Genomic DNA, 22,075 nt, shown 5'->3' on the forward strand with positions numbered 1-22,075 from the left:
TATATGTTCAGATATTAAATGCTGAAGCTGTTTATAGAGCATCTCAATTATTATATAAGCCTCTGTATTCATAGCCAGCATTTCAATTAAATGTGTAACATTTCCAACAAAGTTTTGCCACTTGTTTTATTCCAGTGAGTCAGTTTTAACTCAGAGAGACATAAAAAAGCAATTTAAAGGGAAAGAAAACTTCTTTTAATTGCATGAAATCAACAAGTCAGTTCAATAAAATCATTTGTTTTTAAAATGACAGTTTTAACTGTTATTGTCAATAAAAACACAGACTGAATTCGACAGTTATTATTTTTTTTAACCCCTTCATTACCCTGCATAGACATACTACAACATAGCACTCCACTGGGACTCATTGTAAAAACAGACATGTACCTCAATGCAGGCAGACAGAGAGACAATGAGTACACATGTGATGTTTTTCTGAAATGGATGGAGTGGTCAGCTGCTTGGGCCTGGAAGTTAAAGGCAACTGTTTGTATCTTATCATTATTGTCATTATTATCATTACATAGTCTTATTATTATGAAATTTGCTTGAATGAAAAGTGTTCCGTGGTTCATTATTAGACTTTGTCTTTTTTCACAGTGCTTCATGTTGCCTGTGTAAATTATTATTTTTTTGTGTGTATTTCCCATCAACATCTATATTCCCAAACACACACGTCCACATTCACACACAAACCATACAATCCCAGTCTAACGTAAAAAAACAAACAAAAAAACAAACAAAAAAACAGAAGAATATTAAATATTAAAAAGATTATTTTTCTTTTTTTCATACAAGTGAAGTGACATTCTGTCATAAACAATAACATCTAAAAATTTTCTTAACATCATAACATGCATTTCTTTCTCAGTGCTTTCAGGATTTATTATTGTTTTTATTATTATCTGTCTACATCAGTTATAGTTCTGGGACTACATTTTTTTTTATCACGAACTACCTCACAGACGGTGATGATGAGGTTGGTAACAGGATGAAACATACAAAAGTGCCTCTCAGTCTGTGATTGATCGAGCATAATAAAAAAAAAAAAGTAGAAATATAAATACTTGCACAAACAGTACTTGTGTCTTTTTAAGCTGCATTACAAAAAATGAACATTCGTAGTTCTACGTACTTTCAGTCGAAGATTTGATTGTGAGTGCTGTTGTGCTTCTTTTAGCATGACTGTGAGTGTGTGTGTCTGCTTGTATGCTTGTGTTCATTATGGTTCAGAATAAAGGCAGAATGACATGGCTGTCTTAACTGGTATGTTTGCACACACACACACAAACACATCATGCACACCCACACAAACACCATACATACTGGTGTATGTTCAAAGTATCTGACAATGAAATGCGAGAGAGGTATCTATAATATCCAATTGAACCCAGTGTAAACTTCAGGTGTGTGTGTGTGTGTGTGTGTGTGTGTGTGTGTGTGTGTGTTATATGTCTGCATGATTGTATTCATGCACAATCTAAAAAACTTGATGATTTTAGTTGTTTTTTCTTTCTTTTTTCAGATGAATTTTAGCATACATGCACTTGCTCCTAAGACTTTATAGCTATAATGGCTGAGAAAAATCCAATAAAAATCTTCAGTAATGTTGCCATGTTAGCATTCCATTGAAATTATGAATGTGCATTTGTAATGTAATCCTACTTTGTGAATGTTCTGTTTTTTCCACAATGTTTTGTTCTTCATGCATGTAAACATTCACCTATGCTAATCAAGTGTAAACAGTGACGCTGTGCCTGGGCTCAGCCTGCTGTCAGCAGACTCTATTTCACCAACAGGACAGGAGCAAGAAAACAACATCCTAACTCTGAAGAAAAAAAGTATCGCTTATGAACGAAACCAAAGGAGCAGAGCATAAGATCGACGCTAACAGCTAAAGTAGGACATGCTCCTGGATCAACATCCCACATCACATCCCAGGACCAACATGACAATCAACCAATCACAGCCCTCAGGTATCATCAGTATGCTGCTCCTGCGCTTCTTTGAAAATTCCCTTGTGCTTCTTCAGAGCTAAGCTAGTTTTACAAATTGAAGTAAATACAATTGAACAAAATCCTCAATAAAATTTAACAAAAACCTTGTAAATGTGTTGATTGCAGGAATTTGCAACTCTTTGTTTGTGAACAGCTTACTTGTTAGCATAGCCTACCTACTTAGCAAGCTAACTTGCTAACATTCTAGCCTATTGGCAAGCTTATTACTTAGCATAGCTACCTAGTTAGCAAGCTAGCTGGCCAATATTCTCATCTACTGGCAAGTTTACTCATTAGCACAGCCAACCTAGTTAGCAAGCTAACTCGCTAACATTCTAGCCTATTGGCAAGCTTACTTGTTAGCATAACTACCTAGTTAGCAAGCTAGCTCGCTAACATTTTAGCCTATTGGCAAGCTAACTTGTTAGCATAACTACCATGATAGCAAGCTGGCCCGCTAACATTCTAGCCTATTGTTAAGCTTACTTGTTAGCATAACTACCTAGTTAGCAAGCTAGCCGGCCAATATTCTCATCTATTGGCAAGTTTACTCATTAGCATAGCCAACTTAGTTAGCAAGCTAACTCGCTTTACTCATTAGCATAGCCAACCTAGTTAGCAAGCTAACTCGCTAACCCAGCAGTAGCTGAAATGGTTTTTCTTCAGTATTACTGAGGATTTTTTAAAACTGTACTAACTTCAATTTGGAAAACTAGGATTTTTGAAAGAAGCACAGGAGCAGCACACTGATGATGTCAGAGGGCTGTGATTCGTTGATTGTGGTGTTGATCCAGGAGCGCAATGTGGGGTGTTGATCCAGGAGCATGACCTACTTGGCAAAATCACATCTTGCGTTAAATCAAGGGAATTAGTCTCTGTCAGCTTAAAGGTATAGTTTGAAATTTTGTGAAAATACAATTATTTGCTTTCTTTAACAAGTTACAAGAGAAAATCAATACCACTCCTATCTCTGTACGGAAAATATGAAGCTTTGAAGAGTGGGTCGGAAAAAAAACAAAAAACAAAACAATGAGCTGAAAGATGCTAAATTGCTGGCAGGAGGCATCCCAGAGTTGGATGATCACTCTCAATGACTCATTTTGCATACAAGAAGTCACGTAACCCATAGTTGATACAAAATATAGAAATATTAATTAAATTGACACGTGTGCCACGTAGCTACTGTGATCTACTGCTCTGCTCCAATCTCAAACTACTCTGTTGTTGACTTCCTTGTAACTTGACTAACTCTTGTAATCCATAGCCAGGGGTGGAATCCGAAAAAGATTAGCGTGGCTCTGCTGAAGGTTTAAACTCAAAGCTTATATTATATTTTGTAAATCCTTCAGAAATCTCTGGGTTCATCCCCATTACTGCTGCCACACAGACTGAAAGGAATCCAGGATTGTCCCTTAAAGGAGGTTTTCTCTCTTGGCAGAGAAAATACAGATCCTGCTTCTTTGCAACGCTTAGCCATCTCCACACTGTACTGTACATACTGTGTTTCTAACATCTTTCTGTGTGTGCAAGTGCCTCTGTGTATCTACTGTATGGGTGCAAGTGCTTAATGTGTGTCTGGTGGTGTGTATGTGTGTGAATGTGTGTGTGTGTTTATTTTTCAGAGCAGCCTCCCCAGCACCACTCCCTCTCTGCTCCTGGCTTCTCCTCTGAGGATCTCCAGGAAGCCCAGTTTTGTCAAGAACTCCAGCCTCTGACGGTCTGTCGGCTGCACCTCGCAGAACACACCCTGAGAACCTGCACACACACAAAAGGAATGCTCATGAAACATGTAGATAAATGTGGATCTTGCCCCCAGCTGCATACAAAAATGTACAACATACATTAAATAAAGTCAGTGGTTCATTGCGTTGTCACAATACTGGAATTTCTATTTAATGTTATACCTTGAAAATTATTGATATTCAATATAATTTTCAATACCACAGGGATAAACTGACATTGAGGAAATACAAGTTAAAGGTATACTATACAGGATTGTGGGTTACTGTTTATAAACACGCTCGCCAGCAAATAACCCCAGGTTCACTCTCATTTGGCGTTTTGCCTTGCTATATTTGCATTTTTTCAGTGCTATGTCACTTGCCTACTGCTTACGGTCTGGCACCTGGTTACTACCATTTTATAAAGCCCATACCTCGTCTTAGCATTGCGGGGAGACGCACAAACACAGAAAATAATAAGAAAGTACAGGCAGAGATTCAGATTTAGACAATGTTATTAATCCCACCTGGTGCAATTTGTTTGAACAGCTTGCCTTGCACACATACTATAACATATAGTAGCATGTAGACACATGAGTATCAAAAATAAAAAATAAAAATATGCCAAGGAGTTTGGTGGAATAAAGGAAACTAATGATAATAAATCAAAACAACAAAATCAATTAAAAAAATACTGAGAATTTAAAAGATGAATCACAGATGGAATAAAAGGAGCAGAGTCTCTGCAGATAAATACACTGCCGCAGACTTCTAGTGGGTTATAAGTGATGATGGAGAGGGTTTACGTCTGTGTGAGTCCATATATTGTTTTAAAGGAAATTCCTGTATAGTATATCCTTAAAAATTGCATTAACATGACATTAACGACTTTTCCCTTTCTTGGTTAGTGGCAGAGAACAGCAAAATGACCATTGTAATGTAAATGGTAAATGGATGGCACTAGTAGTACATGTATAATAATAATAACTAATAGTAAACATTAACAATAAGAGAGAGTGAGAAAGCACAGCTGATACCGGTGTGTAGATACTGAAGAAAATTAGTATTGAAACCGTTCCAAATATTCTGAGTCAATATGAATCAATAAATCAATCTATAAGTCAACACTAGCGCTTCATATTAAAACAATTAACCTCACACAACCTGTTAGTCTGACGTAGCCTGTCATGGAAAAAAACACAGATTATTATAGGCTCCAGAGCAGACTGGCAAATAATTATTTTAAAATTACTTAATTTAATGGTGTGACAACATCTACAGGCAGCTTGACCCTGCCTACATTAATTTTAAGTGCTATTACGACACTGCTTAAACCCTCCATATTTTTCTGCTCTTCTTTTTTTTTTTTTTTTTAATTTAAGATATTTCTTGGGGCATTTCTGCCTTTAATTGATAGGACAGCTAAGCGTGAAGGGGGGGAGAAAGAGAGGGAATGACATGCAGCAAAGGTGCTCTATCCACTAACCTGCCGACGCCCCTTTTCTGCTCTTCTGCTCAGCCCTTAGCCTCGAGTCGGTAAGCACTGATGCTACTAATGACGACAGAGTCCTTCAATCTCCAGTGTTTTACATACAGTACAGAGGTATGTATGATATACCTTTATTTAGTCAGAAGTAAGGGTTAACTGTATTGAGTTTCCTCAGTTTGAAGCTAATAAGGCACACACACACACACAAACAAACACACACACACACACACACACACACACACACACACACACACACACACAACCACACTGATGCAATGACTTGAAACCCTGTCCTTACCATTTGCCTTAAGTGCAGTGAGCAAGGCGGTGAGTAGAGTGCGGCTGACGCTGATGTCCACCAGCTCAGGCAGCGCGTCCAGTCGCAGCTGAGAGGGGAAGTGATAGAGAAGAGAGTCTGGATACTCTCCTTGGTCCTCCTCCATCAGCTGGATCAGGTCCTGCTGATGGAGAGCAGAGACACAAGGACATTCACACAATGATGAAAATTTGTCCTATTCATCTTAAATGTTTGGACAGTTTTCCTATCCGTGTTTGTATGATGGAGGGTTGTGGAAAAGCATACACCATACATATTCCTATGCTGTTGTAGTTTCCAACAGCTGCCACTAGATGTTACGAAAGGGTCATGTTTGACTGAGTTCACCTTATAGAAACTAACTAAACTAGAGTACCTTCAGGTTACCAGACAGTATGAAGATCATCGTAAATTAAAATTTCACAGAATTTATTTTTAGCATACCTTTAATGCCTTGTATCATCAACAGAGTCGCCGCTGTATCAGCAGCTTTTATTTTGTAGACATAGACCTCTGTGATTAGCCTAATGCACTTCCTGTTAGATGCGCTGGTAAGCAGTTTTTCCTGGCATAGACCTTGCAAGCAGAGAGGTATTCTCTACCTAGTTTTCAAGTTATAAAACATATTTCAAGGTTAAGTCAGGGATACGAGGAAGGATAATATAAGTCGTGAAAAACTTATAAAATATAAAATACTGCTGTTACTGTATGTTCACATGTCTAATAAAGCAGGAACCAACCATCATGCACCATGACGCACGGAGTGGGCAGATAAGTCCTCCACAAATGTCAGAGACTGACTGTCCCCGTTGCTCACCGCGGGCTCTGTTTGGCTTTCTGCCTGCGATCACTCAACTGTTTGTCGTGATGAGCAACAGTGACGCTGTAAGCAAGGGTGTTGTCTCCTCCCATTTCTGACACTCTAATATGGGTGCTCTTTACTGTATACACATTTGTGTAAATATTTCAATATGTCTCATCAATCAGGAGGAAAAATTATATGACTGGAGTCCAATCTGTGTGTATGCGTGTTAATCTGTTGGTTTTTGTGTGACTTTTGCTTTGTTTACCTCTGTGTGCCACCCACTTCCCTGTGGGTTATTAGTTCATCACAGAGGGTGACACAGATGGTGTAGCTGCAGGTATGTTTAAATGTTTGTGTGCATAATTTCATGTGTGTGTTGGGTATGTCCATGAGTCTTTTTTTGTGGCTGCCTGTTACACTCCTGTGCCTTTCAGAAAGACAGACTAGGTATGATTTTTAAAAAGGATGTTTGATGAAGTGCACATATTCACCTGTGTGTTGGGGTGTGTGTTGCCCCCTTTGGGCGGGTATTTGTCCCTCATGGCAGGCATCCAGCTGGCCTGGCACCGCTTGGCAAACGAGCGAACATCCAGGATGCCCAACACGCAGCCGCACACACCCAGCTCATCCTCCAGGATGAAACAGTACTCCGGGCACAACGCCAGGCACGGTCCGAGACATCTATGGAAATGAGAAGACATTACTATTTAACGAATACGTGAGTACACTGTAGTATTCCAATATGATAAATATTCAACTCCTCTTTCTTTCTCTGGCTCTCAAACACACCTGTCTCCTATGACATCTGGGTGAGCAATGCTGGACTCTTGGCCGCCCTGAGTCCTCAGGTGGAGCTGGCGCACCATGCGATACAACTCCAACTACACACACACGTACAAAATACAAAAAAATCCTTTAAAATATATGATCCTTCTGTGGTTTCATGTCTCTGTCTATTAGGCCATATGTTTCCCACAACAGTGTATAAATGTTTCACTAAAAACCTGCAGATGACTGAATAATCTGGGTCCTTTGAAAACTGTTTAATTTTGCAGCATTTCTCCATATAAGGATTCTGATGTGGCACTGGCTGAAAATTCCATAAATCATCCATGACTTTCCATTAGAGTCAGCGTCTATGCATGATCTAAAAATGTTCTTCCTTCCTGGCTCATTTCCAAGTTGTTTTTTTATCCCTAAAGAAGTGAATTGTGTAGTTTCCACAGCAGCTATGCTAAAGTTTTGCAGCTGATACAGTGGTTGTGTGACTGTACAGTGTACTGATAGTCCATGAATTATCCTGGCAGTCTGTGTGAAACAATAACATGTGTGGGAGTGACTTCTCCCACCTTGTCCTTGCTGTGGTAGGGCCTGATGTTATAGAGACGAGAGGTAGGGAAGAGCGGAGGAGGATGAGTGAAGAGTTCACTGCTGCTGCCTATTGGGAGGAGCATCTACACACACACACACACACACACACACACAAACACAAAGATGTTGTTTAGTTAAGAAAGGATTGAACTTTAGTGTCATATATGATTGATAATTTAAGAATGCAAACACACACGTACACAATAAAAATCATGATGATTTAATCACAAAATCTATGACAAACGAAACGTTATACAAACACCCTACCTGCACCTCCCCAGACACCCCTCCTTTGAACGCCCATGGCTCTGACTCCACTCCCAGTACGTCTGCCCCTGAGGCCTTCCCACACCCTACCACAGACAAGAACCAAATGTAAGCCAGGTGACATCATGTGGTTAGGGCCAATGAACAGCCAGTGCAGATGGAAAAACGAGGGCTCAGTTAAATCTACTTTAAATATTAATGCCAGCATAAGAGTTCAGTGTTTTACAGCATTACAGCTCCTCAAGAGATCCTGGCTGGAATTAACTTTTTTTTTCAGTTTTTATGATGGTGCTATAAATATTTGAAGCACAACTGGTGGTTCAGTCCTCGCTGCACCATTATCTGCTGAACCACACTGAGCTAGTGCTGTGATATAATGATTGAAAGCTGGATTAATCATGGGAAACTTTCAGACTGAATCTACTCTAAAAAAGAATGATTTGTGCGGATTTGTGCAGCAGATGCTACTTGTAGTTTGTTATTTCAGGGAGATCAATTTTTAGGGAGACAAAGAATGGTTAAATGGTCATGCCTACTCACAGTGGAAGCAGTTCTTCCAGGTGCCCAGAGTTGAGCTGTCACTCAATACTCTTCCATCTGAGTAAGAGAGGTGAGGGAGGTTAGATTATTTGATTATGCTACAGCACAGTATAGCAGGGAACTATGTTACAGTATAGTACTATACTATACTATACTATACTATTCTATGAAAGAGCATGCCACTACATTCTATTAGTATAGGACAGAATTATACAGCACAGCGATAGTATGACAGTATGAATCACATAGTATAAAGTAAGACTATAAAGTAAAACACTTTATGTATTTCCATAGTTTCATGCTTCTCTTTATACTCACCCAGCCAGCATATGAATGCTTTTGCCAGCAGAGCCGTGTTCCTCAGGTCCCACACGTAAGGATAAAGGTCATAGAGCACAGCCCTATTGGCCCCACCCACCACGCTGCAGTGGAGCTGTGCTATGTCTTCACACAGGGACAGGACCCTGGAGGACCGACCGCGCCACTCATCAATCTGAGAACACACATACACGTATGAAAACACTCACATTAAAGGATCATACACTCCACACTTCAACAATAAATCTACACAAACACACACTGACCTTCTGAGGTGTTGTCTTCTTGCTGTTGGCGCTGACCAGGTGGCAGTTTGCCTTTAGCCAGGTCAGGTCCTGCAGCAGTTTCTGGGCAGATGGGCCGTGCTCGTGGGGTAGATAATAAAGCCCAACCAGCAGCCGCACCTGGGACTCACTTAGTAGACCCTTCCCACCACAGAGCCCCAGACCCTGTGCCTTCTGACCCCGGCCTCCACCAGAGGGTGCACCAGGCCTGGAACCTGGAGGTTGGTGATTGGGTTGACTAGGCTGGTTTGACCTTCTCCTCTCCCCATCACGTCCCTCCGTCTCACCCTTGACCTTCGTGGGTGACGACGGAGGTGAACTTGAGTTCAGGGGAAAAACAGGAAGCTTGGCTACGGCAGAGGATCCTCTGAAGGTGGACGGGTAGTCAGATCTGTCAGGTGTTTTGCAGCGAGTTGTTGGAGTGGAGGAACGCTGGTCTGCTCGTGAGCTCTGACGACCTGTAATAATTTAAAAACATATGTTATTAAAATTACAATCCCGAAGATCTGCGTTTTGTTCTCTTTGGCGGCATCTATGGCAATAAATTGTAATTGCAGGTGTGTTTTGGGATCTAACTTCCCAGTTTTTTCCTGTGTTTCTTAGGATTTGCGCTTGTTTATTGGCGTTTTATTGTCTGTAGTCATCACTCTTTTTTTTCTTTGTTTGGTCAAAGTTACCGTTTACTTGCAACGCTAGCAGAGACCGGCAAAAAACAGCATGCCGCTTCACACACATTACAAGCAAATGTGATGCATAATCCTGGCCTACCCTCTCTGAGTGACCACTGCTGGGTGACAGAAAACGTGTTAACTGTGGGTCTGTGTGGGATTTTTCTTAATTCTCTACCTGCTTGTAGTGGTTGGTTGAGTTCCTCCATCCAATCATGAAGTGCAGCAGACAGAGCTCTATCAGGACAGTATTCACACTCCTCATCTAGGGTATAAACAACACTGCATTATTACATAGGAGGATACTGAATTAATCACATTCATACAGTACACAGTAGAGAGAACTCCTGTCAAAGTCAGTCTGCAATGTTTATTCCAGCTGGACATGTTTCAGTGGACAAACCTCCCCACACACACTACACTCATACCTCGCTTTTATCTGCAATATTTATGTATTACTAAAAAAAACATACACACATTTTAGCTTCTAAAGGACTGACACTAAAACATGACATTTGCTACTGTGGACTTAAGCTGGAAAAAACGCAGTATTATGTCATGTCAAAACCCAGCATCAAAAACAATAAAAATAACCCAGTCACGCAAGCTACGTCAACAAAGGTTGTTTTGCAGTGTTTTTTGTTTCATACAAAATCATACAGGATATAACATAAGGAGATCAACTTCAGTTTGATGTCTGAATGCTGAATATAAAAACACAATTACACACGTCTAATTTAAACTTTGATCCTAACTCTTATTTATAATTCTTACAACTCCAGGAAGTAGACATGGTTCCTGTTTTATATTACTTTAGTAAAACATGACTAGCATCACTAATCTTAAAGTTAGATCCCTCTCACACAAAAAGAATCTATCAGTTACTTCACACACTTCCCACTCCCCATTCCCCCTCCCTTTCATATAATCATTAAAATTCCTCTTCCATTTCCATCCACATCACAGGCCTCGGCTTGCCCTTCATCTCTTTTCTCATCCCCTCCCTTGAAGCCCATTTCTCCTCCAGCCCTCCACCTTGTTTCTCCTCCACACAGGGACCTTCCTCGCTTTTCATTTCTTCCCTTCATCACACCGTACAATTATTCCTTCATCACCACCTCTCCCTGCTCGTCTTCAGAACATCACACGCTACAGTGGTTTCCTCTCCTACATTTTTCCATCCAGCTCCCTTGTTTCCGCTTTCTCTTTCTGGCAGTAGTCTCATGTATTAGACTGTCACAGAAAATTATATGCAATAAATGTAAACCAAATGTCAAATAAGGTGGTGCAAGAGTTATTACAGCTATCATAGAGTTTTGACACAGTTGTACAGTACACGGTAAGGAATATATGCACTTTGTGTGAAATATAAATGCATCTGAGAGCTTCATCTCAAATATTTCTGAAAATACATCCACTTGGCTCTGAAAGAAGATGAGTACTGATAGAATTAAGGGCTATAGGGTTCCAATCTCCTAAACTCAGGACATAAGGAGGGTGTGAAATGAGGGGCTGCATTGCTAGTATTTGAATTGACTTTATGTCTCTTACTGCACTATGTATTTTTATGTGGCAAATTTCCCCAAGGACAAATCCAATAATCTTGAATCTTGAAATGCGCAACTCAGTATTAAGAGAATATTTTTATCCTGTGTAACTACAGCTGAAGGCTTATTGAGTAACTTTGTCCAGGACAACAGATGGAGCTTTAATTCCTACAAGTTAATTTATTTTTAAATAATGTTAGATAAAATTGTGTTAGTTGCCAAGCAACACTGGCTTATTAAACATTTCTCCAGGAAGCAATGGGACTTACTGTACATGGCTCTGGTCTGGCAGAGCCAATATTAGTTTATTAACTCGGGACATCTCCTGTCTCATCACTGCTACTTCCTCCTCCCTTGCAGCTGCTCATTAATCCTTTTCCTCCGCCCATCCCCTCACCTTTCCTCTCCTCTTTTCCAGCTCTGTACCAGCTCCCCAGCGAATGCAAAGGGATGTAATTGGCTTCGAACTCGCAGTTGGGGTTGAGTAACAGGCCTCTCAGGTGGCTCCTCAGCTGAGGCTCTCGGCCCTTAAAAGGCCCCAGGAAGAGACGTCTGGAGTCGTAGTCATTAGCGTGCAGGTTGTCCCAGATGAGCGGGGGGCGCTGGAGGACAGACTCCACCTCAGCCAGGCAGTCTGCAGACAGTTTCCTGGAGATTACTTTACTGCCTGTGGGACCAAGAGTTAAGGGGAAAAGTTGACAAGTGGAAGCCTTAAGGTTTGAGAAACATACATCTGAATCTGAGGGAGACAACAGGATACTGATTACTAATTTTACTTAAGTACTTTTTGTAACAAGGATTGTAATTCGCCACATTTCAAGCTGCATCCGTTATAGAATAAAAATAAAAATCACATGCTAGCTCAGCTGACACCCTGGACATTATACCTTCTCTTTTTGCTTTGATATGTGTGTTTGTGGTGTCAGTTGCTGTGGCGGTGTACATTTGTGCTGTTGCCCTGGGGATATTTTATCCTACTGCTGACTCTAAAAGAAGCAGCTTCATAATGCTTGCTGCACCTGCCATGGAATCCACAGACTTTTTATGTACTGTTGCTAATTATAGTTTAATTGTCTTCTTTTTGTCTCTTTTCGGGTAAATTTTAGGAGCTCCACTGAGGTAGGTGGGTGTAAAGGCTCTTTATAATTGATACTCAGTTGTATGCTCAGGCTGTAATGGACTGTCTGTCAGAATGGAATTTATTGTTGGTTTGGACATAAGGGGTGATGTTGGAGGGACACACTTCACTCGTCAAAACCAGAAACCATTCTGGGGAACCATGAATGAGCATTCAAGAGCCCACGTAGGGCTCATAATTTAATTTTCAAGCACCAATCATTTGTGAAACATGATGCTGCTTTCATATTTGACTATGTCAGCAGTAATGTTGAGAAAGAGGCATAAAAAGCTGTAGCTCACAATGTAATATTACCAACAAAGTCTTAAACTATACTGGTACAATTAAAAAGTGGCAATAGCTTAACATAATTAAAGAACTTAAAGAGAGTAGATAATGTGTGTCCACATGTGTGTGTTTCTACTGTATTTCCATATGGTGTGGGTGGATGTGAATCTAAAATGTTTTTTGGTCTTTGGAGGAGCCTGTGGGTGTATTTATGTCTGCACTTATTTGCATGCCATAAGCATTTGTTAGTGTGTCCTGTTATCAGCCAAAAGACGGCAGGTCGACTAATGAGGCTAAAAAACAGAAAACAAGGAATGACTCTGGTTTATGTCTGCAGGAATGCAGCCACGTTATACTATGTAGTAAAGAAAATGGTTTAAATGTTTGCTTTTTATCAACTATAATAAGTTAAATCAATTTGTTAGTCATTTATAGATTTCATATTTATGCTAACATATGTGTGTGTGTGCGTGTGTGTGTGTGTCTCACCTGTCCATATTACTGTTATGTTGGGCAGCAGGTCCTCTCCAACAGTCTGCAGGTAGGGAGACTTCGATACACTGGGAGAACACAGAGAACCACAGTACTCTACAGGGAGAGTGAAAAAGAGGTATATTTCATCAGATTTGTCAAGTTTCATAAGGTTCTGTAGACCACAAACATTACAATTCACCTTAGTTCAGCCCTCCTACCTGTGGGGCAGAAAAGGAAGACAGGTGGTTCCCCCAAGTACCGATAGATCTCATTGGTTACAGTGACCTGAGCATGAGCGAATGAAGAAAAGGCCTCGCTGTCAGCCTGACACATGGAGTGATCGATGTCATCAAACAGAATGGCAAATGCCTGGCAACCCAGGTCTGATACCTGGAGAGAGAAAGAGAAAAAACAGAGGCTTAGATCATAAAAAGTTACACTCCTGTAGTGTTCATTATCTTGTTGTGTCACACACCTGTCTTAGCTTGCGTTTGAGTAGTGTCAGGTCACAGGAAGAAGAGAAGACAATGTCCTGACCAGGAGAGAGGGCGTAAACAAACCTCAGGCCTCTTGACTGAGCCTCCTTTATGAGAGTGCGCAACTGACCTGAGAGCAAGGAGGAGGAAAATCTTGAATTTTGAAATTTAAAACGAGACACTGTGTCAAATGTTTGAAAAGATATTTGAACTATGATTGTACAGATGTCTAAGAATGCTAACACCACCAGACTTTGTGATCCTTTAAGAAATTCATCTTGGCTCTAAATGACCAGACCTCCAGACTAACGCCACACTGTCTTCCAGGGTACTATAAAAATAATATAATGGGCAACATTAAACTTGCTGACACCTTTTAGGATGGTTATAAATTTACTCATAATATCAAAAAAGGCAATTTTATATATTGGACAGTGAGTATTGACCCTCTGGGAAGACAGAATGTCCTGGGGCAGTTTAGATCTAAAACAAGGGAGACTCTAGTCTGCAGTCAGTCTGCCTCAAGTGACATCACCTGTGGCAATTTATCAGACTGGATGTAGATCAAACTTGTGTGCACACACGGGTGGATGACAGATGAACAAAGTTCAGTTTACAAAGTAAAATTTGGTGGCCTACTAGAATAATAAAATCAATTGCTTTTTCTGTCCAGTAGATACATTTGGCCGCAACAAACATGACTGAATTAGGGTGAACAGACTGAAAATGTTATCTTATTTGAAAGAATAGAAAGTTTAACATAATTTGCAGTTGGAAATAAGGTGGTAAATCGCAGTACATCGTAATACATGTTATTGCAATACTCAGCACATCACAAAAACAATCAAAAACTCCAACGCATTTTCATCCCAAGTTGTCACATATCACCGCTTCACATGTACATATTATGCGCTAGGTATCCTCCTGCCTGTGCCGTTGATGTTCCGGGACGCCACAACCAATGCTGGGACGTCAACAAGGCACATGCTTAGGTTTAGGAAACAAAAGCACTTGGTTTTCCAACAAAAGCATGTGGTTAGGTTACATAAAAAAACATCATGGTTTGGCATTACATTGTAAGCAAACACCTGGCTCCTGGGTGAAAGTCCAAGGTTTGTTGGACTCATACACCGGATGGGTTAATGGAAGGTTCTTACCCTCCTCTTCATGGGAGTAGACTTCTCTCCACAACAGTCTGTGTTTGAGGTCATCTTTTGGGCCATACAAGTAGGTGTTCAATCCCCAACTTTGCATCCTGGCACAAAAAGACATGGAGGAGGGAACATGTTTTACTGAAGTACTGGTTGAAGTCATTTCATTGCTAAATCTCTAAATCTGCAACAAGGTGGAAAAGAAAAAAATCAAGAGGAAAAATGTTATTTTTTCAGTGAGCTTTTTTAATAGTTGCTATTTGAAGCACTTTTTGACAACTTAAAATGTTATTTTTTTGTTTGAGTGCAAGAATTTGGTAAAAATTCTTTATATTCTGAACATCACTTTTTTAAAATGCTTTGAAAATGTAATCTATTACTTTGTATATTCATCTGTTATATATATATATTTAATCCATCTTTTCCACAGCTTGAAGCCATAGCTCTAGACTGATGATACAGGAGCCCTGGAGAGAGAGAAAGGAGGAGCTGAGAGAGAGGTGAGGACAGAAGGAGAGGAAAAAAAGAAAAAAAAAAGAAAAACAACAAGCAGCAAGAAAATAGATCCACTGTATCGATCGTGGGGCTCCATGTTACAGTTACAGGAAATGACCTCCTGAATTATAAATAGAGCATAGTACTAGGAGTGAAACAATAGCTGCATCACACACACAAAAACATGAATATCGTTCTCTCTCTTTCTCTGGACAGGAACCAGCTCTTATCATCCTTGTCATTTGTGGGTGGACTATGTTCTCACTCTCTCCCTGCTTCATTTCCTGGACAGATGGTATGTAAGTCGCCTCCACAAAGATGCATCCTACCTCCCTCAAACACACAATCAAATACGCACATGCATACACACGCTCCCTACTGTACACACATGCGCAGGCCCAGTCTGCCAAACTTATGCAACGCTCATTGTATGAATTTTGCCTGCACCCCACACTTGAGTCTAACAAAAGCCGATCTATAAATAAACCTGGAGCCCACACACTTAGCTGCTTAAGTCCAATTCAACCTCATAATAAAGCATCTATCGCTAGAAAATCAATAATGTTTAAGGACACATTATAGCAGCATGGTCATGTTACTGATTGTGTGTTTTTGTCATATGTATTATACAGTTTATCATAACATGAGTAAGAACAGAAACAGTGTGCTTTAATCATTTGGTCTGCATACTTAAGAGCAGAGGAAAGCAGAGAGCAGAGGGAACAACTTATCTCCTGGGATGGAGTCGGCTGTCACTATTGGTTGTTGAACTTCAAAACTGTGTCACAGCTCCCAGCAGGGATTTATGTCGCTTCACTCATTTGTAAGATCAGTGTGCCATCAACAATTAATTGGTCCCTTACTAACTTTGAGGTATACACATGGGGTAATATAACTGTACATGAAAATGGAATGGCACATCCTTTTTTAGTGCATCAATTCATATTTGACACACTGTAGATCCCATTGTAAGTATGTTTATGTTAGAATTTTCACAGTCTGGGAACCCATCAGCTATTGGTCCGGCGATGATTTCACCTTTGGGGGTAAGGGGCAATATTTCAGGGGTTCTGGTGTATCTGGTTAAGAGATATCAGGGCCAATAATTCCTCTTCCATGTACCGATCACTGTTTGCAGTCCAGGTTGGAGTTGAGAGATGATATGTAAAACTGTGAATATGAATGCAAATACATTTTTAAAAAGCTAATAAAAATCTAAATCATCGTCAAACAATAGCAAATAAGTTCCCAGATTGCATTCCAGCCAATGCATTCCACCTTTTTCATCCTCCACATCGCCTATTTACTTGCATGCAACCAAAGCTTGGTTAATACTACTCAGACCACAAACCAACTCCAGAAACCAGAACACTTCTGATACCAAAATCTTGTCCCGTGGTCTACAGATTCTGCATTCATATGCAGATATCTGTTTATAGAGATTATAATTATTATGAATGGGCTACTGATGCCTTAAATGGCACTCTGTGTTTTTCTCCATTGGTCATGATCTTTCAGTATTCTACTGTAGTTCACGGTCATGGAAATCACTGCTAGCTGATTCAAGCTGAAAGGGCTTGTGTCTCTTTGTGTGTTGATGGAACTGTTGTGGCAGTCTCAATAAGGCGCTGCCTTGGTTTTGTTTAGTCAAGATTCAGAGAGACTTGGCTCATGAGCCTGCTGACTTGATTTGGCTCACTGTCTATTGGAGCACTCACACTGTATAGAATATTTGATTAGCTTGGATGTTGATTTTTTTCTGGTTTAAACACGTTTTACATTGTCATGGTGCTTGCAGAAGAGAGTCTATTGTGGCACTACAATGGATAACATCTGAAGAGTGTGGTTGTGCTGCGCAGCTCCCTGGTGTGAAGGTCTCTGCATGGAAAAAAAGATGCTAAATAAAGAACCACGGTCACTGCAAAATGTTCCCTCTGTAAAGGCTATGAGGATGGTATAAATATACTGTAGAATTTAGTGACCCATGGTCATCTTTTAAGAGGCTTTTCGATGGACAAACTTTAAGTAACTGAACATTAAAAAGCGTGGAACTCCAGCTCGAGAGGCTGTGCTTTATTGGAAATTTGAACTAGAAATATAAATAACAGATAGACATTTAGACCTGATGATGGCACTACATAAAAAGTTACAGGGACAGTTCACCCCCAGAATCTACATCACATAATTTTCCTTTTACCTGTAGTGCTATTTATCTGTCGAGATTGTTTTGGTGTGAGTTGCTGAATGTGGGCGATATCGGCCATAGAGATGTCTGCCTTCTTTCAAATATGATGTGTGTAGATGGCACTTGGCCTGTGGTGCTCACAGTGCCCAAAAAATAAATTTGAAAAACTCAACAGCAATGTCTCTTTTCAGAAATCATGGACCAGTTGCTCAAGATAATTCACAGATCATGTTGTGAGCAGTTTCATGTAGGAACTATTTTCTGTCTACTGTGCTTCACCCACCAACTCTATCATTGCACAGAATGAAGTTTGCATCTGCTGCTAGCTCAGCTAGCACCACTGAGCTAACTAACTTTACAGCTCAGCCCAGGAGGACGCCATTAATGATAACATCTTGTGCTATCACAAGCACAAGCCTCCGATTTATGAGTAGATGCACACTTCCTTCTATGTGGTGATTAGGGTTGGGGCACAAACACAGAACTTTTAAGGGTATTTATCGAATTACGGTGGTACTACAAGTACTGATTTACGTTAAATCCGTATTTACCAAATGTCATTTTCTGAGAAAGGCGGGAGTGCCTCAAAGGACCCCAAAGCCTGGAAGCCAACCGCGGAGCTTCAAGGCCGGCAACAGGGCTCTATGGAGCCACTGAGTTCAACTTCAGACAAGAGGGGGAAGTGCCCCAAAGCTGCCAATACTATCGTTGTAGCGCTGATCTGCCACAATAGTTTCCAGGTCTGGTCTTTTTTTCTACTTCATAAGTATTTTGGTAATATCCTAGTATCACTGCTAGACAAGCAGAGAGTCAGAGGATTAGCTCTGTGTGTGTGATTAAAAAAGAGCAGAGGAGAGCGGAGTTGCATTTTAGTCAATTAAGTCACCCCTGCAGCTTGGTTAAAAATTACATTTTTGTTAGAGAAAGTAAAGTACTGGAAAAGCTACCATTAGATACAGGTGCCAAATTCACGTAACCGCTACCATAATTGATTCAAATGTGAGCGGTACCCGACCCCAGTGGCGTTACGGTTGGGGGTTGTATTTTAGTAGAGATAAAATAGCTCTTACATGAAACAAGGTCTGTGGATTATCTTGAGTAACCAGGTCATGATTTCTGGAAAGAGATATTGCTGTTGAGTTTTTCAAATGTATTTTTTGGGGGGCTTTGAGCACTGCGAGCTGAGTGCCATCTAGTTCCATTATATTAGAGAGAAGGCAGACATCTCTACAGCTGATAACCCGACACTCAACAACTCACACCAAAACCATCTAGACTGACAAAGAGCACTACAGATGAGAGGAAATATATGTATTTATGATTCAGGGTTGAACTGCCCCTTTAAGAGATCACAAAAGTGATTATAATTCATCCTGAGGGGAACATGAATGTCTGAGAATATACCACAAATGTTCAGTCATAGAATCACCAACGCTGTTAGAACTGATCCTCCGGGCACCATGAATGTCTGTATAATGTTTCATGGCAATCCATCCAATAGCTGTTGAGATATTTCAGTCTGGACCAAAGTGGTAGACCGACTAACTGTCAGAGCAACATCCTTACAGCCACACTGTTAGCATGGCTAAAATAACATCTATCAATCAAATGACCTGTATCCCATCATTGATCCCTTTTCTCCTTCCACTATCACAAAATGCAGTGTCTGCCATCCCTGGCTGAGCCTCAGGACTGAGGATGAGCCTGCCCTTTGCTACGGAGTCGTTCTGCACCAGTGATTCCTCTCAGGTCTGCCTGGCACTGATATAGAGGCGTGCAACTGGATTTAGCCCACAGGCGTCAAGTCAGTGGCTCCTGAGCTCACGCTATTTATGTGAAGAACAGCCACACAAAAACATCCCCTCTGACCAGGCTAACAAGACATATGCATGAACACCTGTGCCCACATACTGTACAGTACATGCGGACACCAGGTTCATTACAGTCTACAAGCTGCTTTAAAGAGTGGTTACAGACTTACCATTGGAAGAGAACCTTCCTCTGATCCATAGTCCAAGGCCTCCCATAGAAACCTGCACAGGAAAAATAATGTTAGCCCAATTTCCCACACTTTTTACATTCAAACAGACATGATCACTGATTATGTACCATTGCATTCCATAGCATGAACTGTATCTTATCATGTCGTTATATAGCTCTACTATTTTAAGTCCCAAGCGGTGAAACAATTAATCACTAACTGGACAGTAATCAGCTCCTGGAAACAGTGTGGGCACATATAAAAGGACGCAAGGCTCCCAGTGCTTACTTGGTCACACCCCCTCCGTGTTTGGCAGAGGCATAATTCATCTCCAGCTACACTCTCCATCACATTTTCTATTTTTAGAAATGGGAGCATCTTCAGTGTCCCTCTCCCTCCTTTGTGTTTTTTGAATGTGTGTGTGCGCAAATGTGTGTGTGTGTGTACAGTAAGTGGGTCATAGTGAGAAGTAAATCTGATCCTCGAACAATTCAGACTGTTCTCCTGTATGCACACGGGGAGTCTGTTTTTCTGTGTGCATGAGTGTGACATGTGAGTGTCCTACAGAGTGCTCCCTACCAAGCCAGACCTAATTATTATCTCTGCTGGATGCCACCACATGGGAGTGAGAAACACACAGGTTCGAGGGGTTGCAAATGAGGTGTGTGTCTTTGTGTTTGTGCTAGAGCTGCAATATTTCAATATGAATTTCCACGATAAACACACCCCAATGGGCTGTGAAACCAGATTTTCTAATAGGCATAGAGCTGGAAAGTTGAGACGGTGGACAAACAGATCAGCGCTTGCACAGTTTAACTGAAACAAATTTATAATAAACAATCATTTAAGTCATTTAATGAAAAGAAATGCTGGTCCCGCCTTTTTTTTTTCTTCTCTGTCTCTCACTGTGAATTAGATATTTTGATGTTTTGGACTGATGGAGCGATTTCACCACTGTGCAACAGTTCATATACGTAATTAATAGATTTATTTCCAATGAAACAGACCTTACAAAGACAATAGGTACATTTCTGTGTCATTTTAGCAGCACATTGATCTGTTCTCACCTCTACCGACAGTTTTGACAAGACACCTTTCTGTCCACTTGGACAATTACGTAATTATCTCCACTACACACTCAACACAATACATATATAAGGCAACAAATGTTGGCATTCAATATGCATATTTTTTTTTATAATTGTGCAATCATTTGATGGCTGAGATTAAGATGTTACACTAACAGAAATTATGTTAACAGATTTAGTTTACCGCCTGTTTGTGTTGTAAAAAAAATAAATAAATAAATCTTCAAATTTAATTAAAGAGAAAACAATATTTTTGTTTTATTGTCACGGTCAATACTTGCAGCACAAAACTGGATACATATTTGTTTCTTCATATTGTGTGTGTGTGGTTGTGAATTGAGAGGGTGGGTGAACGGACAGGTATGTCATCAACTTCTTGTTCACCATTTTCTGCAATCGTTTGTCTGTATCCTGCTTTGTCATTCTTATCAATGTTATTACTATTGCCACTGCTAGTGTTGTGGTTAACCTCTCTTGTCCTTTATCATCATTGTCCTCATCATCATCACCATTATCCCCATCACTTTCAACATCATCAGCATTCTTCACTGGTTTTTTCTCATTTATTGGGGCCCTCAAATGTTTCTCTTTTCCATTATTGTCTATTATTGTCTCATCACGATTATCATCATCACTGGTTGGTAGTGTTCTTCCTCACATCCTCTGTCACGGCATCTCCATCATCCTCACTACTGTCTTGTCATCCCAACAAAATCTACAGTCTCCAGTCATCATAACATCTCAGTTATTATCTTCCCCTTCACTATTATTGTACATTTCATCACATCAACTTCATTAGCAGCAGTCATCATGCAGAGTATTTCCTTTCCTTAGCCTGCAGCCTTGGAACCAGACATTACTGAATCATTTCCACCGCCTGCTCTTTGATCCCCACTTCAAGCCTGGCTAATCACTATACCACATCCTTTCATAAAGACCTTTACATTCTTCTATACGTCAGTGTTCAAACACATATTACCACTCCCACGCCCCCCTTCGCCTACAATAAGTGATAAATCGATGCTGAAATGTAGGTCAAACGGTGGTCTATTCAAAATCGTCTCCGCTGGGTAAGAAAAAAAATCACATGATCTGACAGGAGGTCAGTTATGAAGTCGGCCGCTGTCTTACCTTCCACCACCCCACAAAGAAACTGCTTCTTCTCCTCCATCCTGTCCTCAGCCCCGCTGCCTCCCTCCGCTTCCAGTCGGCCCCGAACGAGCGAGGGAGGACGAGATGCTCTCCCCGTCTGTTAGCTCAGATACTGGGGATAATCTTCATGCTTCTCCTCGATCTGCCTCCACCTCCTCCTCTCCCGTCTCCTCCTCTGTACACAACGCTGATGCTCTCGTGTTGCCTTCAGGTGCTCAGCAGAAGCTCCTGATTTCAAGTACTTCACGCTCATGAAAGAAAAAAAAACACTATTAATAACAAAAAAATGACCCTGCAAATAAGTTATTTTTTGGTTGAATTTATTCAGCAAAATTATAATATATA

At 40.6% G+C, this 22,075-nt stretch overlaps 1 protein-coding gene across 2 annotated transcripts; it reads right to left on the reverse strand.

Annotated features, from left to right (window-relative positions):
* Positions 1 to 3,615: 3,615 nt before the first annotated feature.
* Positions 3,616 to 21,877, reverse strand: si:dkey-183c6.8 (protein O-GlcNAcase). Of its 2 annotated transcripts, none has more exons than XM_050067971.1 (17): positions 21,710 to 21,877; positions 19,491 to 19,542; positions 14,836 to 14,933; positions 13,678 to 13,808; positions 13,421 to 13,592; positions 13,218 to 13,316; positions 11,721 to 11,990; positions 9,955 to 10,041; positions 9,091 to 9,566; positions 8,825 to 8,999; positions 8,507 to 8,563; positions 7,967 to 8,052; positions 7,678 to 7,782; positions 7,118 to 7,209; positions 6,820 to 7,009; positions 5,506 to 5,665; positions 3,616 to 3,752 (listed from the first exon to the last, which is right to left on the reverse strand). In XM_050067971.1, exons 1-17 carry the CDS (start codon positions 21,747 to 21,749, stop codon positions 3,616 to 3,618), a joined length of 2,427 nt encoding a protein of 808 aa, XP_049923928.1. In that variant the 5' UTR covers positions 21,750 to 21,877. The 2 variants fall into 2 exon arrangements, with proteins under 2 accessions (XP_049923928.1, XP_049923927.1); XM_050067970.1 differs by having other exon boundaries at positions 5,506 to 5,668.
* Positions 21,878 to 22,075: the final 198 nt, after the last annotated feature.

The sequence above is a fragment of the Epinephelus moara genome, chromosome 17, assembly GCF_006386435.1.
Source record: "Epinephelus moara isolate mb chromosome 17, YSFRI_EMoa_1.0, whole genome shotgun sequence".
NCBI classification, from domain to species: Eukaryota; Metazoa; Chordata; class Actinopteri; order Perciformes; family Serranidae; genus Epinephelus; species Epinephelus moara.

Bases quoted from the DNA above. Each gene is read 5' to 3' on its own strand.
- si:dkey-183c6.8 (XM_050067970.1), bottom strand. From the start codon at position 21,749: ATGGAGGAGAAGAAGCAGTTTCTTTGTGGGGTGGTGGAAG. The intron at 13,809-14,835 runs GTAAGAACCTTC...CCTTGCTCTCAG, and splicing joins CTACTCCCATGAAGAGGAGG to GTCAGTTGCGCACTCTCATA. The intron at 13,593-13,677 runs GTGTGTGACACA...TTCTCTCTCCAG, and splicing joins TCAAACGCAAGCTAAGACAG to GTATCAGACCTGGGTTGCCA.